Here is a 17,720-nt window from a genome sequence, read left to right as displayed (position 1 = left end):
CTCCTCCGCGGGATATCCTGGGGCTCTGCCTATTGGGGAACGCTCTATTCATCAGCCTCTAGATTGTTGGAGTCTGAGATCATCTGTCTGTGTATATTCTCAGTGCAGTCTGTCTGGGATGACCAGGCGACCTGCTCTTCATTCTTCGCGAAGATGTCTACAGATCGGACACCGAAGTATCGTCAAGAGATCCAGCAGGTAAGCGTGTCAGTGAGCACCATTGGATTCGCTCAATTGATTGAACTGCACATCTCCGTACTGCACATCTGCACTTTATGCTTGTACTGCTTGTCCCAGACTGTGGCCCCTCTTGGATCTAGGTTGCACATATTTTGGTTGCTATCAAGTTCATTCACAGCAGCCCATACCAACTGTTGTTGGTCCGAACTACTATATTCACTTGCATCTGTTTGCCAAAATTATGCCGAGATCATTCACTCTATCTTTCCTGGCTCCCCCTCTGCTTAGAATTATCTGTTCATCATGATTGCTCTCAAGTCAATGTCACTGTTTCTGACAGTATCGCTTCACACATCCCTCCCATCCCTATCTGTACCCTATTCCCTCTTTCGGACTTATCAATACCTCAGCCCTCAGCATGTTTGCTCTCTCAGAAGGATTCCCACCTGGCTCAGAGTATGAACCAGAGGATGTGGACGTCGAAAGCGAAGAACAGTTTAAGGAGCGCTTGACTAACACTTGGCGCCAGATGATGTTCGTCTCTGGGGAAACTGCCGAACCCTCGGTTGAAACGACTACCCTCATCGAGGAGATTGTTCGTCAGCAAGTTGTCGAAATTGTACGATACCTTCGTCGCTTTCTCCAACCGGTGAATGACGCTAACATCCCTACTAGCTTGCTCGAAGCACCGCTCTGGCAACCCGCCGCGGTGTGCGCTCTATCTCCACCGATGATCTGATCTTCTTGATCCGTCACGATAAGGCCAAGGTGTCTCGCCTGAAGACCTTCCTCTCATGGAAAGATGTTCGTAAGAACGTCAAAGACTCGGACGACAAGGGCGGTGCCGATGCGGCCGATTTCGCCGCCGCCGACGACCCCATCGCCGGAGGCGTCGTGGCTGGACCTCAAGACGTTGCGTCGAAGCCGAAGAACAAGCGTGCCCGCGTCGGTCTCGCTTGGGATGTGAACAGCTTTTATTCCGTGCAGGTTCCCGAGCGTGAGGATGAAGAAGACGAGGAGGAGGAGGAGCAGAACTACGCCACCCTGCAGCGCCTTGCCGCTGCCGACGAACGCACCAAGCACATGACGAGGGAAGAATATGTGTTCTGGTCGGAATGCCGTCAGGCGTCCTTCACCTACCGCAAGAGCAAGCGTTTCCGGGAGTGGGCCGGGTTCGGAATCGTCACCGAGTCGAAACCTAACGATGATATTGTCGACATCCTCGGGTTCCTGACCTTCGAGATAGTGCAAACGCTGACCGAGGAGGCCCTCAAGGTCAAGGAACGGGAGGATCGAGAGAAGAACCGTCGTGGCGGCGCAGATAATGGCGAGGATTCCAAGAAACGTAAGCGCGAGACCGGACTCTTCGACCCCCCTGAGGAGGGCCGCACCCCTGTCGAACCCAAGCACATCCGCGAAGCCTATCGCAAACTGCAGGCGACGTCCAATAAGAACATCGCCATGCTGCTACATAACGGTCGTGTGCCGGCCCGGATGCCATTACGACTGGTGAGTCGTGTCTGGACCTTTCTTCCATGCGCAACGCTAACGGCGAGAATAGATTTAATGGGGTTATTTTGTTATACGGCGTCTATTGGAGTCCATGCTAGTGATACCCTCAACACGCACTCCTAATTTTAGGACCGGCCTCTTTAATATAATATGGTGCGATAGCATTGCAATGATTGGTTTACTTTTGTTCTGCACCAAGCCCTACTTGCTTACGCCCCGCATGTCTAGATTTCCTTCCATTGGATAATGTGTCTTTCATTTGCAAATTAATACAAATATGATACTAGTGACATGGTACTTAGCACATGTGTCATCAGGGTCATGAAATCATAGGGTAATTCACTCGTCCACGGCTCGCGTGGGTTCAGCAAATAACGAACAGCGACAATTTACTCGTTCGCGTGCGTGCGGCGCCCTATCATTCCGCATTAGTATCCATCTTACAATCATTACAAGAGAGAGAAAAGGCAAAAGAACTTACACTCCTCCAGCTCTGCCCGCGACAGCTCGCGGATGCTGTTGATAGCCGGCACGTTCCCGGTGGCCACGCTCTTGACGGTCTCGACGGCGCGGGTGAGCATCCCCTTGCGAGCCAGCGCATAGTGGGCGGTCACCGCCTCGAGCTTGATGACGCCGATGCGGGGGTCCTCGGGGCCACCGTCGTGCACGCCATCGCCCAAATCGCCCAGCCACGCCTGCAGGGCGGGCGAATAGTACTTCTTGACGGTGTCGCGGTCGGAGATGATGGTGGCGGTGCCGCAGATGGAGGCCCAGGAGCCGCTGAGCGGGTCCAGGAAGGACATGTTGACCTCCTTGGGGTGGGTGGTCAGGTCCATCGTCTTGTGCGAGAAGAGGTTCGTGTGGAAGATCAGGTCGATGCCGCCGTGCTCCTGTGCATTCACAAGATCAATTTAGCTTTGATAGAAGGACTTGGGGGGAGGATGTTGTTCGAGAGGCGTACCTTTCCGGCGAGCGCCATGCAGCGGGATGTGAGGAGCTCATCGTCCGAGGACTTGGTGGTGAGCATGCCGAACTTGGAGTCACTGATGAACGTGACCAGGTCCTCGACCTTCTGGGGTAGAGGGGGGTCCTCGTGCGACTTGGCTGTGTAGGGGTCGAGGGGCTTGTTGCCGGCCGCGGTGTTGATGGTGCTGGACATTTTGGTGGTAGTTGTGATTGTGGGTTGTGTGTGATCTGTGATCTGTGATACGGGTGTATTTAATTGAGCGATTCCGATGTTCTTGAAATGAAAATAATTGGAGAGAGGTGAGGGAGCTGCAGGAGATGGGATGTATTTATCAGATGTGATCGATTGCCAAGGCTGGCGTAGATGTGACGTCAATGGGTGTCATTGCTTGCGTTACTCTATCGCCAGTTGATCCTCGATGAACGCTGTTTCTGCGATCGCGCTAGGCAGCGGATTGATGTCAACTGGTCTGATGATCGATCGATTCGAGGTAAACCAGAGGCAGCTTGTATATGTAGATTTGGTAAAAGAAGTTAATTTACCTTTTCCGCGATCGCTAACTTACCTTAGGCATAAACAGATATCGCCGGCGGCCCTGCGGCCCTGAAAGTAGCCAGGCTGCTCACCGCCCGCCACAGCCAGATTGTTACTATATTTCCCCGCTAGGATAGCCTCACGTAGCCTGAATTCAGCAGTTATTCATATCCCAAACAGATACGCCGGCCATCGATGGCTGATATCAGCCTTGTACAGAGAACCGGTAGTCATCACGTCGCAAGGGTCCGGACACCCGCATTGGTCGGCTTGAGCAACACCCTGCTGACTGGTAACTCGCAAGCTGTAACTATATGTCACACCGCCTCACACGATGTGACAAGTTGACATTGTCTGGGCAGGATATAGACACCAACAATTGACTCAGGTCGACAATTAGTCTCTGATTGTCTTATATATTGGATACATATTCCCCTCTAAGCATCTCATTGACGGTATCGCTGCGCTGCAATATACAGCCAAAATGCTGCAGTGGCTATTTCCCCCGCCTGCTCCTCCCCGATTTCTCCTGGTCAGATCATCATAGAGCAAACAACAGTGCTAAGCGACCAACTTCCACCCATCCCTCGCGTAGCTCACCCACGTGTCCGTCAATTCTGGGGCATCATCCACACACACCTCCGACGGTTCTCCCGATCCTATTGCAGCTGGGTCGGGATCGCCTACGATAATCAAATCGCCCAGCTCCCGCTCGGCCTTGTTCTGAAGTGGTCGGATGGTAATGTACCTGGCTCGAGGAAGTTTTGGCCATGCAAGTCGCCAGGCAAGCCGGCCTCCCTGTACCCAGAGTTATCTGCTATGGCAAGCATGCTGATAGTCCGCATGCGCCGGTTTCCAATCCTAATGACGCGGTTTCCTGGCAAGGAATTAGGTCAGGTTTACGATACGCTTAGCGACGAAGAGAAAGAGATGGTGTTCCAACAGCTGGATCGGTTTCTAACGTATATTAGGAACCGGGAGAATCCGTGGGGCGAAAGCAGGATCTGCTCGATGGTAGGAACGCCGATTAGAAGTGTCCTGGTGCCTACCAATCATCTTGCCGGCCCGTTTAGGTCGGAGCAAGAACTTAATGACTATTTGAGGGAACCTGCCTGGTCGGGTGGGTTTGCGTCCGAGGAGGCGTATCAAGAGGCGATGAATCGCGCCAGGAAGATGGATGAGCTACCCCATCGTATCGTCTTTACTCCCGGAGATTTGAAACACCACAATATCATGGTCCGTGAGGGACGCATCACGGGCTTTCTGGACTGGAGATTCGCAGGCTGGTATCCCGAGTATTAGGATTTCACGACAGCGTTGAGGCTCACGCCGGAGGACCTCTGGTGGTATCACTTTGTGGTTGAGCTTGGTGGGAAGTCTTATCTGCGCGAATTGGACCATGAGAGGGCATTGACCTGTTTGACTAGTGCCTCTTATTACTGGTGAACCTGAATAGTCTGCTTCTTTCCAAGATCTCAAGTTTTGGTCGCCCCGCCACAGCGTTCGGCACGGACCTGGTGGCCTGTGTTCTAAATATACGGCTAGCTGTCAAGCTGTTTGAATTCCTTCTTTGAGATCATAGGACCCAATCCTTTATTCACAACAAGCCCAGCACAGGTAAGGAGCCTTGTCCTATGATCCTTCAAGTCCCAAGATCTAGGAATCAAGAGAAGCAAATAGGACTTTTCGTTCGACATGTCTTCTGACTCCAATTTGAAACACTCAACGCCTGATATCAGTTTTAAGTGCTTGTCTGTCCCGGGTGTATAATGAAACCAGGTTGATTCGGAAATAGGTTAATTTGGAGGACGGGCAGTTGAGGAGAATGTGCTCGTAAGCTCGACTCTCGTCTAGAAAAGGGTCTAGTTGATTGATTGACTCGAAATACTCTTTTCCAAAGAACTATCTCTTAATGAGTCAATTTTTGTGTGTTGTTTATTGTGTCTACATACTGTCTTCACCACCAGGTTGGCTACACCGTTCACCTCTAATTCCAGCACCATGATGCTATGCAGTCCCGGCATATCATCACGCAATCGTCGTCCTATTTCCCAGGCATCGTGGCATTGGAATTCCTTGAAGTCCAGCGGATCGCGAACAGGTTGATTGCTTAAGGGAATCACGTGCGGCTCACAGCCTTGCAAGAAGAATCCTGCCCATTTGTGATTCATTGCGCCGCTAAAATTTCGAACGGGAAAGGGCCAGGAGAGGTGGAAGCCAGCTTGTGGATTCATTGAATGCGGAGGGGGATGGATGAGTCAGTGCGACAGGTAGAACCTCCAATCATGGATATCAGGTCATCTGACCCAATTGACCCAACTTAGACTTCTACTATGTAAGCCTGAGCCTTCAGCTATTAAGGAGTAGGTAGAGCTGCATGATCGAAAGCTGTTCATCTCAAAGCCATGGCATGAATGCTTACACCGTGCCTTTAGAGTGAACTGCCATCGGAAATTCAGCATAATACTACTAGGTCATATTTGGCAATTGGAAACAACTGACGCATGAGCTTCCTCCTCGACTAGCAGTAAATCTCACTGCTTTCATGAGAAGCCTCTCTCACTCTATGGTTGACCAATGTGTATATGATTTCCTGGCAGGTTCTCATGCGACCATTTCCCCAGGACTTCACCCTTGAAGTACGCCATCCACTGATCATGGTATAGTTCCCCGCTGTGTGAGCATGTGTATACATCACAGATGCAGAGTGCCTTCATCTCAAGACATAAGAAAGCTGGATTGCAGTCACCACATAGTATCAACCTCATATTCGCTGCTAGACGATGTGTCCAATAGCAGCACCCTGTTTGGCTATAGTTGGTGGCTGCCTCAATTTTTAATCTTCGCGAAATTCTGCATAACAACAATGAATTGCATTTGGCCAGACAGGAGATGGACTATGCCCTAGTCAGACAAACAGACCAGACAAGACAGGCCAACATCAAGGCAGCCGTGCTTGTTGCACAAGCATGGGTAACGAGCACAATAAAATCTCAAAGATAGACAGCCGCGAGAGGTCATGAATCAGATACATAGCTTGAGTATGTAGACAACATATTTATTGCTTCAAGGTTTGGTCCATGGTAGTTCGCTATGAATCTCACAATTGGCCCAAAATGGTCTCTCCACGTGTACACTGACAGATTGAGATTCAGACCGGTCTGGCAGAGGGGCCTCTGTGTGAGGTTACGTCTGAGTCCCCCATGAGCCGCATTTGCTGCGCCCGTGTTTCAGGTAGACCATTCATGCAACGAGCCCAGGCTTCAGGGCTTCCTAAGACACGTCGGCGTGGTGCAAGGCGCAATAACACTGTTCGTGATCGTCCGTTGGGGGCCATTCGACAAAGCCTCGAAGCAGAGATCATTCGACCGCCGATCATGTTTGTGCCACGAGATGGGAAGATTCTGTAGGTGGGGTTCCCTCGTCGCTACCATGTGGTAGATATCCACTCTGCTGTTCTGCCTGGAGACCCTGTGGAGCTGACCACCAGCCTGATTAGCTCCTGGAGCGTTTGGGTGAAGGGCTGTACTCTTGTACTCTCTTCCATAGTCCCAGTCATGTTGAATTGTATGCGAGAATTGCATTTTCAGAGGCTGTAAAGGCTGTGTCGCCTCACGACAACGGTATCTCTGTTCCACCTGGTGAGGTAAAATCGGTATGTCATGATAAGCTCTCCGTTAAATGACCTGAGCTCTTCAGCGCAAGATGCATGAGACGGTTTGATTAAGCTGAAAACTCATAAGGCCTATCGACCGCAGTCAAGACGAGCGGATTAGGGGGATTTTTAGCCCCCGCGAGTTCTTCTGGAAGGAGTATCTGATGTCAGACACTGCCACATGGCGATGCTCGTAGAAACTTCGCAAGTATTGTTGGATTCTTTGAAATCAGTTGGATGGGAAATTGGATGCGAACGAGGCCTGGGGGCGAAAGTTGTGTTGTTTGAAGGATTGTGTTGGGAGGACAGGCGGAGATGCGCAACAACAACAACTCCCCTCGCTTCTCCCCTTCCTCTTTCTGACAACCTCCCCTCTGTTTCTTACCGCCAGACACTTGTCTTCCATCACCAACTGGGCTATGGATATGAGCTCAAATATCAAGTCTAAGGTATGACGGTCTGCATGTAACATGCTCTTTTGCTAATTGCTTCCAGTCGTGTTGTATGAAGGAATGCCTTACAGACTCTGACACGATTTGGCCCCAACGCCATGACGAACTAGTCTCTTCAGGCCCGCGATGAGAGCTCAGAGACTGCGATCCTCCCTTTCTCGAGCTCACTGCCACATTCGTTCATAGCGGGCACCCGTTCAACAAGGACAAGCTGCCTATCATGATGCAATTTGTTCGCTATTCGCGGCGCCTGTGTCCCAGCGGGTCAGTTGATCGCTCCCGCCGAGTCATAGCCAGGTACTTGGTTACTTGGCTTACCAGCTCTCTATGGCTCCCGTGGAACTTGTAGCCCCCGTTCAAACATTACGGACCCAAGATCTGTGCTGAGATGGGAGAAAGCTGAGTACAAGGAGTGTGTAATGGGCGGGTTCGGCTCCGGCGAGGGATCCCGTCTGGGGGAGGCGACGTATATCACCTCCTGCAGGTCCCCGTCAATTTAATATAGCCTATTTGTTTTCGGTCCTCCTGAACTTAGGGTGGCGATCCTACATCATGGCCCTACCTGCTATGCCTCACTATAGACAGGATCCTTACCCACCGCAATACTCCGAGATTCCTATTTCTCTCGGCCATACGCCCTACGGTAACCCCTACGCTTCGAAGTCTTCCGACAGTCTCGGATCACGATCGACATTATACTTCCTCCCGAATGACATACTCGAAGATCACATCGACGACGTGGCAGGCCAAACCCAACACAACCACATCAACAAGATGCCTGGCAAGCACATTGACGACAAGCTTCTTCTGGCAGGATTGGAGACGAATTGGGACTCTTCCGACCGCTTGGCCGTGCCGAGTCTGAGCATCCCCAAAGTCGGCATGTACGATCGACCACCGCTCGATCCATGCCCTTCATATACCTCGCGAGCAAGTCCCACGATGAGCTCATCCTCCACGACCGAATGGAAGTATAACAAGCCGCTTCCCCCGGTTCCCAACCCACAAGAGAAACATATCCATGCCTCATACCAGTCAGGCTCGCCCGTGGGGGAGTCTCTGCCGCTCTACAGCTCGCGACCTCAGACACCTCGACCTATGACTCCAGGCTCCATGCCATCGCGATCGACAACGCCACAGCCACCAATGGCACCTCGACCTCTTACTCCTCGATCAGTGACCCCTCAGCCCCTGAACCCACGCCCCATGACCCCTCAGCCGTCACTGGCCAGGCCGATGACTCCACAACCCTTGAACATGCGACCTATGACTCCCCAGCCACTGAACACTCGGCCCATGACCCCTCAGCTTTCGACGGGCCGACCGATGACCCCCCAGCCGTTGACTCCTCGGTCTTTCACACCGCGACCTAACGATCAACGTTCACTGAATCCAGAATTCTCGTTGGCCGCTGCTGCGGCGTTGAACGCATTTCCGAACGAACCTTCATGGCCACAGCAGGTTGACCCCCCACCATCAACGGGCCTTTTCCCTCCATACCATTTTGAGAAGGGCCTCTTTCCTCCGTACAACCCAAATACTAGCGCACCAGCTCAAAATCGGCCTGACGGGCCCTCAAAACAACCATCGAAGAAGTCGTCGGAGCAAAGGCTATCCGCTAAAGACGACGGTGAGGAGAAGCCTATATGGCGAACGCTCAAAGCGGGAGTGCGACGCGTCCTCACCACTAAAGCTTCATCTTCAAATTTGAAGAAACCCAAGTCTCAAAATGATCGGCGAGCATCGATCATCGTTCGTATGTCCACGAATCCGCAACAGTCACAAGAGTCAGGAGATCAGCAACATGATTGGATGCACAATGTCGAGAAACAGGACGAAGAGCGATATCAAGATGCGGTCAGCCGCATGAAGAATGTGCTTGCCAGCTTATTAGAGGATGGCTATTCAATGGACGCGATTCTTCAAGCCGAAGCGAACCAAAAGTTTCTCCGGTCCCTCTTCTTGAGAGTCCAAAATGACCCTCTTCTCGGCTTGGACGTTGCTCCACCAGCACCACCAAGTCGCTGTGCATCTCCTGCACCTCTTCAGCTCAGTCCTTCTTTCCTTCCTGGTTCTCCCCGCCCCAATGTTCACAGCCATTCCCATTCTTATCCTCCTCCCAGCTCACCAGCTCTCCCCCCACCTCCTCACTTGAATACCCATACTTACTCCCATTCTGTTCCCCCTCCGTCGCCAGCGCCTACCAGTCCTCTACCTCCATTACCTTTCTCTCAGACTCATCCTCCCCCTACCCCTGCTTCTCCCGCTCCTACCTCCAAGACCCGCAAGACCGGCGCCGAGGATGAAGACGCTTGGGAATATGTTGGCTACGAAGACGACGCGACGATGCAGGACGACAGTCCATCAATACACGTCTTCAGCCTCGGCGACAATGAATCGGACACCTCCAGCATCTACCCACGCTACACAAAAATGATGGCAGAGATTGAGGACGACCTAAGCAAAGCATTCCCGCCCACGCGCTGGAGTCTGACCAAGCCCGGCCTAGAAGACATGACCCTCCAAATCCTCCTCCAAATCGACGATCTGGACGACCTCTTCGCCTTCACCCAGGTCAACCGCGCCACATACCAAGTCTTCAAGCGCCACGAACTGCCCCTGATGCAGAACACCATCCGCCTCAAATCACCCGCCGCCTGGGAACACCGCCAGATGAGCGACATCAACTCGCAGGAATCCTCGTCGGAGGAAGAACCCTTCACGGCCGAGATCTACTACCGCCACTACACCCGCGACCATCGCACGCTCGCCACGCTGAAGGGCCTGATGATGACCCACTGCCGGGCCGTGATGCGCTCGGCCTCGTACACGGCGCTCTCGCGACCGGCCAGCCCCGCGGCCCGCAAGATTGACAACGCGATCTGGCGCGTCTGGACCTTCTGCCACCTCTTCGGCATGCAGACGGGCCGCGACCACGATATCGACGGCCAAGTCAGCTGGCTGCGCGGCGAGGTGCGCTCCCCGTTCCAGCCCTGCCCGGACCCCAACGACGTCTGCAGCATCTTGTTCGACCCGCCCCCGGGCTTCGGCGAGGGCAACAACCCCGGCGGCCTCTCCGTGACCGATATGCAAGACATGGACGAGGTCTGGACCTGTCTCAAATACATGTTCGGCTTCCTGCGCGGCGAGACCGAGCGCGCCCGCCGCTTCGGCGTCTTCGCCAATGCCACTGCTAATCGCGGTGACGGCGATGACGACGACGACGACGGCAGCGCCTCGTCTCCTCCTCCCCCCGACACCGACAAAAGGAATCAGGGCATGATCATGCTGCACGAGTGGATCTACTACCTTATGACCCTGGGCCCAGAGGCGGTCGTCGAGCTCGCCCCCCTGGGCCCGGATACCCATGCCGAGACGACGTTCCAGCGCGCCATGTCGCGCGGGTGGACGACGTGGTCGGCGCCCCGGCCCGGCGCCACGCGCAGTGCTTTCTTGACTGATGCGTTGGGCCGGGTGTCTGGTGGATTGCGGCGGTTGGAGGAGTTGCAAAGGGAACTGTGGTATAATTATTTGTGAACCGTGTGGATGGGTGAGTAATGTAGGTTATTTGGGAAGCTGCGGTGGTGTTCCGGGTAGTGAGCGAGAATTTCTGTCTTCTCTGTCTCTTTTCTTATCTTCGAGCATGTATTTATAGAATGGAAGGATTTAATGAATGGAATGAGTGCTGGCCTTGATTCTTGACAAGAGTTCCTTGTTGCAGTAAGTTTCCTTAAACCTTGAATGCATATGCTATCGAAATCCTCCCCACTAACGAAGATCGATCAATCTAGTCTGCCTATCGGCATGACATATAGCAAGCTCGATTAATACTCCTGGTCCAGACAACACCAACTGATCCCTGTTAGACCACTGTCCTATAACCCCTGAACCCCAGCCAAGCCCATACCGAAAATCACAATCACGGCTCCGCCTTGAACACTACCCGGAGCAAAACCGCACCCCCAGCCACCAAGCCCACCAGTGTCGGCAGCTCCCAGCTCGGAACAACTTCCTTTCCACTCGAAGTCGCCGACAGGTCTCCATGTTTGATCATGGTTCGAATGATGGGATAATACCACCAGGACCACGAACACGCAATCCAGAGCACCACCCAGACAGAGCCGACGCAGCGTTGCCAGAGCGGAGGAACACCACCACCACCGCGGATCGCAGCGGGGGTAGCATCAGCATTGACGTCTCCATTTTTCTGTTTCTGTTCATCTTCGAGCCGCACCGGGGCGCGAGACCGCCGCGCCGCCGCCGCGCGCCACACATACTGCACCGCATCCTCGAACATGATGGCGACGACATGCGACAGGAAGAACAGTAGTGAGCCGAAGTGCCCGCCCTCTACTCCGGCGACGGTGTTGCCGATCATGTGCATGATCATGGAGAGACTGAAGACGATGAAGACGTTGACGTAGCGCTCGACGAGGGAGGACCGGGGTAATTTGAGAATGCGGGTGGTGACGCACTTTGAGAAGCTGCTGAAGGGCCAGCGGAGGTATTGGTGCCAGAATTTGCTGAGAGGGCACCATTAAGGGTTAGATACGAGAATATACTCGGATGTTCGAAGAGAAGAGGCAAGAAAGAGTCAGGGAAAGGTGTAACATTGGGGTCTTTCAAATAGAATGGAGACCTACCCCCAGAATCCGCGGCACGTGTAGGAATTGGCAAGACTCCCAAATAATGGCGGCCACTGAGACACAGAATGGTCACCCGAGCCGACGAAGAGGATAGCCGTGCCGCGGTACATCATATCCAGGAACAGATAGGAAGGGATCAACCCGATGATGTAGGTGCATGCCAGTCGGCCGGGCCATTGGTCCAGTCGATATGAGAACTCCTGTCCGGGTCTGTAGAACGATTGGTCGGGGTGGAGACGCGGGTGCTCGAGGAGACGAAGGAAGAGACCCTGCCAAATGATGATGGCGAGTTGGCGGACGACGTACTGCGTGCGTCCGGGAGGAGGATCGGTTTGCATCACGGCTGGAAAAGGAGGGATGTTCTTGGGCTGCCATGGTGTTCCGATGCCCCGGATGGTGAGCAGGAGCTGGAAGGCGGCCTTGGACCGGTTTGGCAGTGTGGTCAGGTCGACGTTGGAGATATAAAGGAGATTCATCAGTTGGATGAGGAAGGTGAAGGAGTGGCCGCCGGTCCGCATCTTGAACATAAACGTCGACGCACTGAGGCTATTGAGCACCCCCTCGAGGTAGGCCAGGTAGACCATCGAGGGAAAACAGATCCATCGCATGAAGGAGCCCTTGGGTGTCCGAGTGAGCAGTGTGATCATAATCAAATTCTGCAGAGCCATGACCACACCGCAGCAAAGATCCGCTGAGATCGCCATTTTGGTTCGCTTACCTGGACTCTGATCGGCCCTGGTGCAAGCCAGGCTCTCGGAGACGCCTAGGGCATGATATATCTAGCTTGTTCCCTTGCTCGAAGGACAAGCATTTTGGGACTGTTGCCGTTTGGGGTTTCAATGCAGGGAACTGTGCGACACCAGGAAGTAGCAACCCAAGCAGACGCTGTCAGCTCGTCAGTCTACAGCAGCAGCGAAAGCCCAATAGAATGCTAACAAACAGGGAACCCACGAGAAGAAGGCTTTTTGTGTGCTACCTTACCTCTGGGTCCACAACCCTGGTGTCAGGCTATATCATCGTCCCTGTTTTGAGCCTTCAGGGGAATTCGAATTAGAGCTGGTGGACATCGACCTGAGGCAGGAACGACTGGTCGCGATAACAAAGCCCATATGGGTGCATGTAAGCAGAGATAAGAGTTGGATGGATAGACTCCAGAGTTTAGTGCAGACCGGTCTAGATGAAGCCTCGCTTCATGACTGGATAAGAGTCATGCCATTGTGTATCCATCCATGTCCTTGTGCCACGATGGATGCACGAAGCTCAGAGCGAGTGCTTTGGCTGCATACAGCGACTCTCTCCTGCTGCCGACAGCCCTATCAGTGGTTGGTAAAGAGGAGGCTTTTTCTCGAGGTCGAGAGCAAGCGAAACAACCTTGAAGGCAGGTGACTGCCCCCGGATGGAGCTAGTGCTCGGGCTATCTTCACCCCGATGTTACTCGGGTCGATTTTGCCCCGAGTGTTCGTTCGCCCTTGAGATCTTCCGCTTTACCTCCTACCAAAGGATATTTCGTGGTGTAATCAGCTACGAAGCACGCTTGTATGACATGATGAACCGATGAGAGGGCATGAATTATGAAAATCTCGTAAATTCGTATCCTAGAAATTGTTTTACATGAATCAGTCATGGCTACGTGCAACCAAAGCTTAGAACTTCAATGACCCGTCACCGTAGCGAGTCACTCCACAGTCTCATCCATTTAAGCAAAAGGAGCATCGGTCAGGCGGAAGTGCACAGCCTTGATCTGAGTGTAGTTCTCCAGGGCGTACGAGCCAAGCTCGCGACCGATACCGGACTCCTTGAAACCACCGAACGGCACTTGAGTGTCGAGCATGTTGTAGCTGTTGACCCAGACGGTACTATTTTCACTGTCAGTGTTTGTTCGGTCGAATCTACAAGCGATGATGGATACATACCCAGCACGCATCTGGTTGGCCACGCGGAGGGCGGTGTTGATGTCCTTGGTGTGAATACCAGCGGCAAGACCTGTAGGCGTTCGTCAGTATGAAGGTACAAGGCATTGAGAAGTGAAAGACGTACCGTAGGAAGTGTTGTTACCGATCTTGATGGCGTCCTCGACATCCTTGAACTTCTGAACGGTGATGACGGGGCCGAAGATCTCCTCCTGGACAATCTTCATGTCCTCGGTCACATCAGTGAAGACAGTGGGCTGGATGAAGTAGCCCTCATCGCCGTGGCGCTCGCCACCAACGGCAACGGTGGCACCAGCCTGCTTGCCGTGGTCGATGTACTCCATGATGCGATCGAACTGGAGCTTGGAGACCTGGGGACCCTGGAAGGTGTCCTTCTCGAAGGGGTTGCCCACCTTGTTCTGGGCGCTACGCTCCTTCAGGCGAGCGACGAACTTGTCGTAGATACCCTCCTGAACCAGAAGACGGGAACCGGCGCAGCAGCACTGACCGTGGTTGTAGAAGATACCGAAGTTGGCCCAGGTGATGGCGTTGTCAATGTCAGCGTCGTTGAAGACGATGTTGGGGGACTTGCCACCCAGCTCGAGAGTCACCTTCTTCAGGTTACTCTTGGCAGCGGCCTGCATGATGGTGCGGCCAACCAGGGTAGAACCAGTGAAGGCAACCTTGTCAATGTCCATGTGGCTGGAGATGGCGGCACCGGCCACACGACCGAAACCGGAGATGACGTTGACGACACCAGCGGGGATGCCCGCCTCGAGCACCAACTTAGCGGCATAGAGGGCAGACAGGGGAGTCTGTTCTGCCGACTTGAGGACGACGGTGTTACCGGTGGCCAGAGCGGGGCCGATCTTCCAAGACCACATGAGGAGAGGGAAGTTCCAGGGGATGATCTGACCGCAAACACCAATGGGCTCGTGGCGGGTGTAGGCGAAGGTCTCGTTGTTGGTGTCAATGGTCTGACCGTGGATCTTGTCGGCCCAGCCACCATAGTAGCGCAAGCACTTGGCAGCAGCGCCAACATCCCCCTTGGCCATGGAGATCGACTTGCCGTTGTCCAGGGCCTCGATGGCGGTCAGGATGTCAGCATCGCGCTCGAACAGGTCAGCCAGCTTGGTCAGGAAGCGGCCGCGCTGGTGAGGAGTGACGTGACCCCAGGAGCCCTCGAAGGCCTTGCGGGCAGCCGCAACGGCAATATCGACATCCTTCTCCGTAGCTTCGTGAACGGAAACAATAGGCTTCTCGTTGGTGGGGTTGATGGTCTCGAAGGTCTTGCCTTCGACACCCTTGACCCACTCGTTGTTGATGAACCTGATCGTAAAGCAGATAGTTAGTGGTGGGGATGAAGCATGAGAACGAGTCCACGATAGGGAGACACATACAAGCCCAGAGGCTGTTCGTACTTGGCGAGAGGGGTCTCGATGGTGGTGAAAAGATCAGCCATGGTGTGAAATTAGGATAATAAGGAGGGAAAGGAGAGGCGAGATGAGAGGAGAAGAGGAAGAGGAAGAGGAAGAGAGAATGAGGGGAGGGGGAGGGGAAGCTCCAGTGTTAATAAAGTAACGAACATGGTGAACCATAGCTAGGATCGCCGAGGTGGGGACGGAGGAAACGGAGGAACATTCAAAGGGAAAATGATGGAGGGGGGGGAAAGATGTCGCCGAAGGAGGGGTGGAGGAGGCGAAGCTCTCCCAGTACGGTTAATGCAGTGCAGTACTCAGTATGTAACAGCACAATGGCTTTTAGTATTGCTCATCGCTGTTTCGTCGACCGAACCGGGGAGACCAGAGGGGATGGATTCAAATTACTTCATGGCCCACGCCTTGCGCGCCCCGCTTTGCTCCGTTACTGAACGTTACTGAGCGTTACTGAACCTCTCGCTGGCTGGTTTGCCAGTTCCGTGGGTGGGTTTTTTCAGATCGTGCGGGGTTTCCGCAGCAGATTCTCATCTCGCCCACCCTCCTCCATCTTAATAGTTATACTAAGCTACTAACCCATCTACTTACTGGCAAGGTACCAGGTTACTAAATACAACATTTTCTGCTGGTTTCTTATTTTCTTCATCCTTCTGACTTTTCTATCAGAGAATTCCCGAAAGAGACCGGTTTACCCACTCCATCCATCCTGCCCTGCAGCTTATTCTTATCCAGTGCTGTCTGTCACTAGACTAAAAGCCATAGTGGCGCGGAATCTCCCCGCTTAGCCTCGGTGGTGGGGATCTCACCCTCTCGTCCCCTCAACAACCAGTCAATGGGACTCAATGCGGTATAACTCGCGCTTGCTCACTAAATTAGTCTGCCATTCTTATCCCCGGGCAACCCCTCAGCTCCAGGCTCCGTCAGCCAGTTGCAGCTATCTGGACCAGACTCGACTAACTTATTGCCCCAATCCTGCAGGAGATCAACCTGGTCCAATATTTGAATGAATGAATGAGCAAGCAGATCAACCGGATCAAGGGAACTTATAACTACTCCTCTGCCAATGGATGAAAAAGTGCCCTCCCGAAGGATTGAAAGAAATGAGACATGAACCAATGCCAAGCGGGCTACGGCAACCAAACCAAGCAGACCAACCATGGACTCGAACTCATTCAAACTGACACACCAAGAGGCTTGGCTTCCTGTCGGCCGAGTTCCAGAACCCAAACACGTGCCGCGTCTTCACCACCTTTTTATCTACTCCGTAGTCCGTACTCCGTCCCTACATGCATCGTGATCCCCAGTATATCTAGAGATAGGGGCCCTCTACCTGGCTCTGAGAACTAGGTACTAACGAGTACTCTGGTCTACCCAGAGATAAGCTATCGAGAACTCCCCAAACACTAAAATGTCTCGTCATCCAACTCGTATTGAAGATCAGAGCTTGCCACTGCTAACTTAGCCCCTGCTAGCCCCTCCTTCCCCCACTTACCGTGCATAGAATGATTCTGGCCTATCCCCTCCACTCCATGATCACGCACAATCCAAGTACGTAGTTAGTAATCGGACTGGTCACGGGACGGGCTTTTCCCCGGACCGACCCCTCGGTACCTTTCTCCCGGTGCCCCGATCGCTGCCTCGGGTTGATTCATCCCGGGCCTGTTGTCCCTGCCTAGGCGTGGTTCAAGAATGGTCGATGGTTTCCATTCTCATCTGATGGTCTTGCGAGCAACAAGAGCGATGGATGGGTGATCGAGTACCGAGCAGGCTCTGTCACTCTTTCTCGCTGTTGTTCAAGATATCCATGATGATGCTGCCTTGGACCATTGAAGGTATTCAGCGCGAGCTCATTTCCTGACCTTAACCCCACAGTTTCCACTCACCATGTCACAACACTTGAACTACAGCTGCCCTAGTTGCGATAAGAGGACTCGATACATTGTGATGGGCTTCTTATCTGAGCAGAGCAAACTGATTTTCTTGTCACTTGTTATCATCCATATTGTCTGAAATCCAGAACTTGTACCGTCAAATGTGGACCGTACCTTGTTCTTGATTGCAATCCGACATGATGCGATGACTTGGACTGACATCCTACATCCGCAAATAACTGCATCATCAATGACTTGAATACCAATAGGTATCTTTGTGTCAGAGTGTACAAAATGAGCACGCAGCATACGAAATATCTTCACAAGTCTTCAAGCGGCATTCATGCCGAAAGACTCGAACAATCCCGTGGCAGATACAAATCCCTGTCGTGCCAGTAAGAGGGCGGCGCGGCTGACGGAGTTGCACCACACCTCCGCGCATTCCTTCGAAGCACCTCCATCCCCCTTTGTCTCTGCATCCATCCCACCTTCGATTTGCAAGAGTGTCACCTCAAGCGTCAATCGAGCTGATCAGATCCTCACTTCCAAGCCAAACC

General features: G+C 53.1%; 6 protein-coding genes across 6 annotated transcripts; 3 read left to right on the top strand and 3 right to left on the bottom strand.

Moving 5' to 3' along the window:
* Window positions 1–31: 31 nt before the first annotated feature.
* BO72DRAFT_451497 (transcriptional regulator SPT3) lies at window positions 32–1,979 on the top strand. The gene is made up of 4 exons (XM_040945499.1): window positions 32–198; window positions 710–799; window positions 856–1,689; window positions 1,742–1,979. The coding sequence occupies exons 1-4, from the start codon at window positions 154–156 to the stop codon at window positions 1,745–1,747; spliced, it is 975 nt and encodes a 324-aa protein (XP_040797672.1). The 5' UTR covers window positions 32–153; the 3' UTR covers window positions 1,748–1,979.
* A 10-nt stretch (window positions 1,980–1,989) lies between these two features.
* BO72DRAFT_451494 (blue light-inducible protein Bli-3) lies at window positions 1,990–3,304 on the bottom strand. The gene is made up of 3 exons (XM_040945498.1): window positions 2,654–3,304; window positions 2,174–2,582; window positions 1,990–2,107 (listed from the first exon to the last, which is right to left on the bottom strand). The coding sequence occupies exons 1-3, from the start codon at window positions 2,849–2,851 to the stop codon at window positions 2,082–2,084; spliced, it is 633 nt and encodes a 210-aa protein (XP_040797671.1). The 5' UTR covers window positions 2,852–3,304; the 3' UTR covers window positions 1,990–2,081.
* A 262-nt stretch (window positions 3,305–3,566) lies between these two features.
* Window positions 3,567–4,804, top strand: BO72DRAFT_451493 (uncharacterized protein). The gene has a single exon (XM_040945497.1). The coding sequence runs from the start codon at window positions 4,013–4,015 to the stop codon at window positions 4,493–4,495; it is 483 nt and encodes a 160-aa protein (XP_040797670.1). The 5' UTR covers window positions 3,567–4,012; the 3' UTR covers window positions 4,496–4,804.
* Window positions 4,805–8,074: 3,270 nt separating this feature from the next.
* BO72DRAFT_386687 (uncharacterized protein) lies at window positions 8,075–10,837 on the top strand (the record flags this gene model as incomplete). Its single annotated transcript, XM_040941645.1, has 4 exons — window positions 8,075–8,347; window positions 8,374–8,520; window positions 8,639–9,353; window positions 9,498–10,837. The coding sequence occupies 4 exons, from the start codon at window positions 8,075–8,077 to the stop codon at window positions 10,835–10,837; spliced, it is 2,475 nt and encodes an 824-aa protein (XP_040797669.1).
* A 248-nt stretch (window positions 10,838–11,085) lies between these two features.
* BO72DRAFT_451489 (wax synthase family protein) lies at window positions 11,086–12,812 on the bottom strand. The gene is made up of 3 exons (XM_040945496.1): window positions 12,665–12,812; window positions 11,944–12,563; window positions 11,086–11,823 (listed from the first exon to the last, which is right to left on the bottom strand). The coding sequence occupies exons 2-3, from the start codon at window positions 12,528–12,530 to the stop codon at window positions 11,220–11,222; spliced, it is 1,191 nt and encodes a 396-aa protein (XP_040797668.1). The 5' UTR covers window positions 12,531–12,563; window positions 12,665–12,812; the 3' UTR covers window positions 11,086–11,219.
* A 699-nt stretch (window positions 12,813–13,511) lies between these two features.
* BO72DRAFT_451487 (aldehyde dehydrogenase family protein) lies at window positions 13,512–15,620 on the bottom strand. Its single transcript, XM_040945495.1, has 4 exons — window positions 15,257–15,620; window positions 13,984–15,185; window positions 13,860–13,929; window positions 13,512–13,802 (listed from the first exon to the last, which is right to left on the bottom strand). Exons 1-4 carry the CDS (start codon window positions 15,316–15,318, stop codon window positions 13,643–13,645), a joined length of 1,494 nt encoding a protein of 497 aa, XP_040797667.1. The 5' UTR covers window positions 15,319–15,620; the 3' UTR covers window positions 13,512–13,642.
* Between the last annotated feature and the right edge of the window lie 2,100 nt (window positions 15,621–17,720).

The sequence above is a fragment of the Aspergillus fijiensis genome, assembly GCF_003184825.1.
Source record: "Aspergillus fijiensis CBS 313.89 unplaced genomic scaffold BO72scaffold_57, whole genome shotgun sequence".
Classification (NCBI taxonomy): Eukaryota; Fungi; Ascomycota; class Eurotiomycetes; order Eurotiales; family Aspergillaceae; genus Aspergillus; species Aspergillus fijiensis.
Note: the sequence above shows the minus strand (reverse complement) of the source record. Positions and strands in the feature narration are given on the sequence as shown.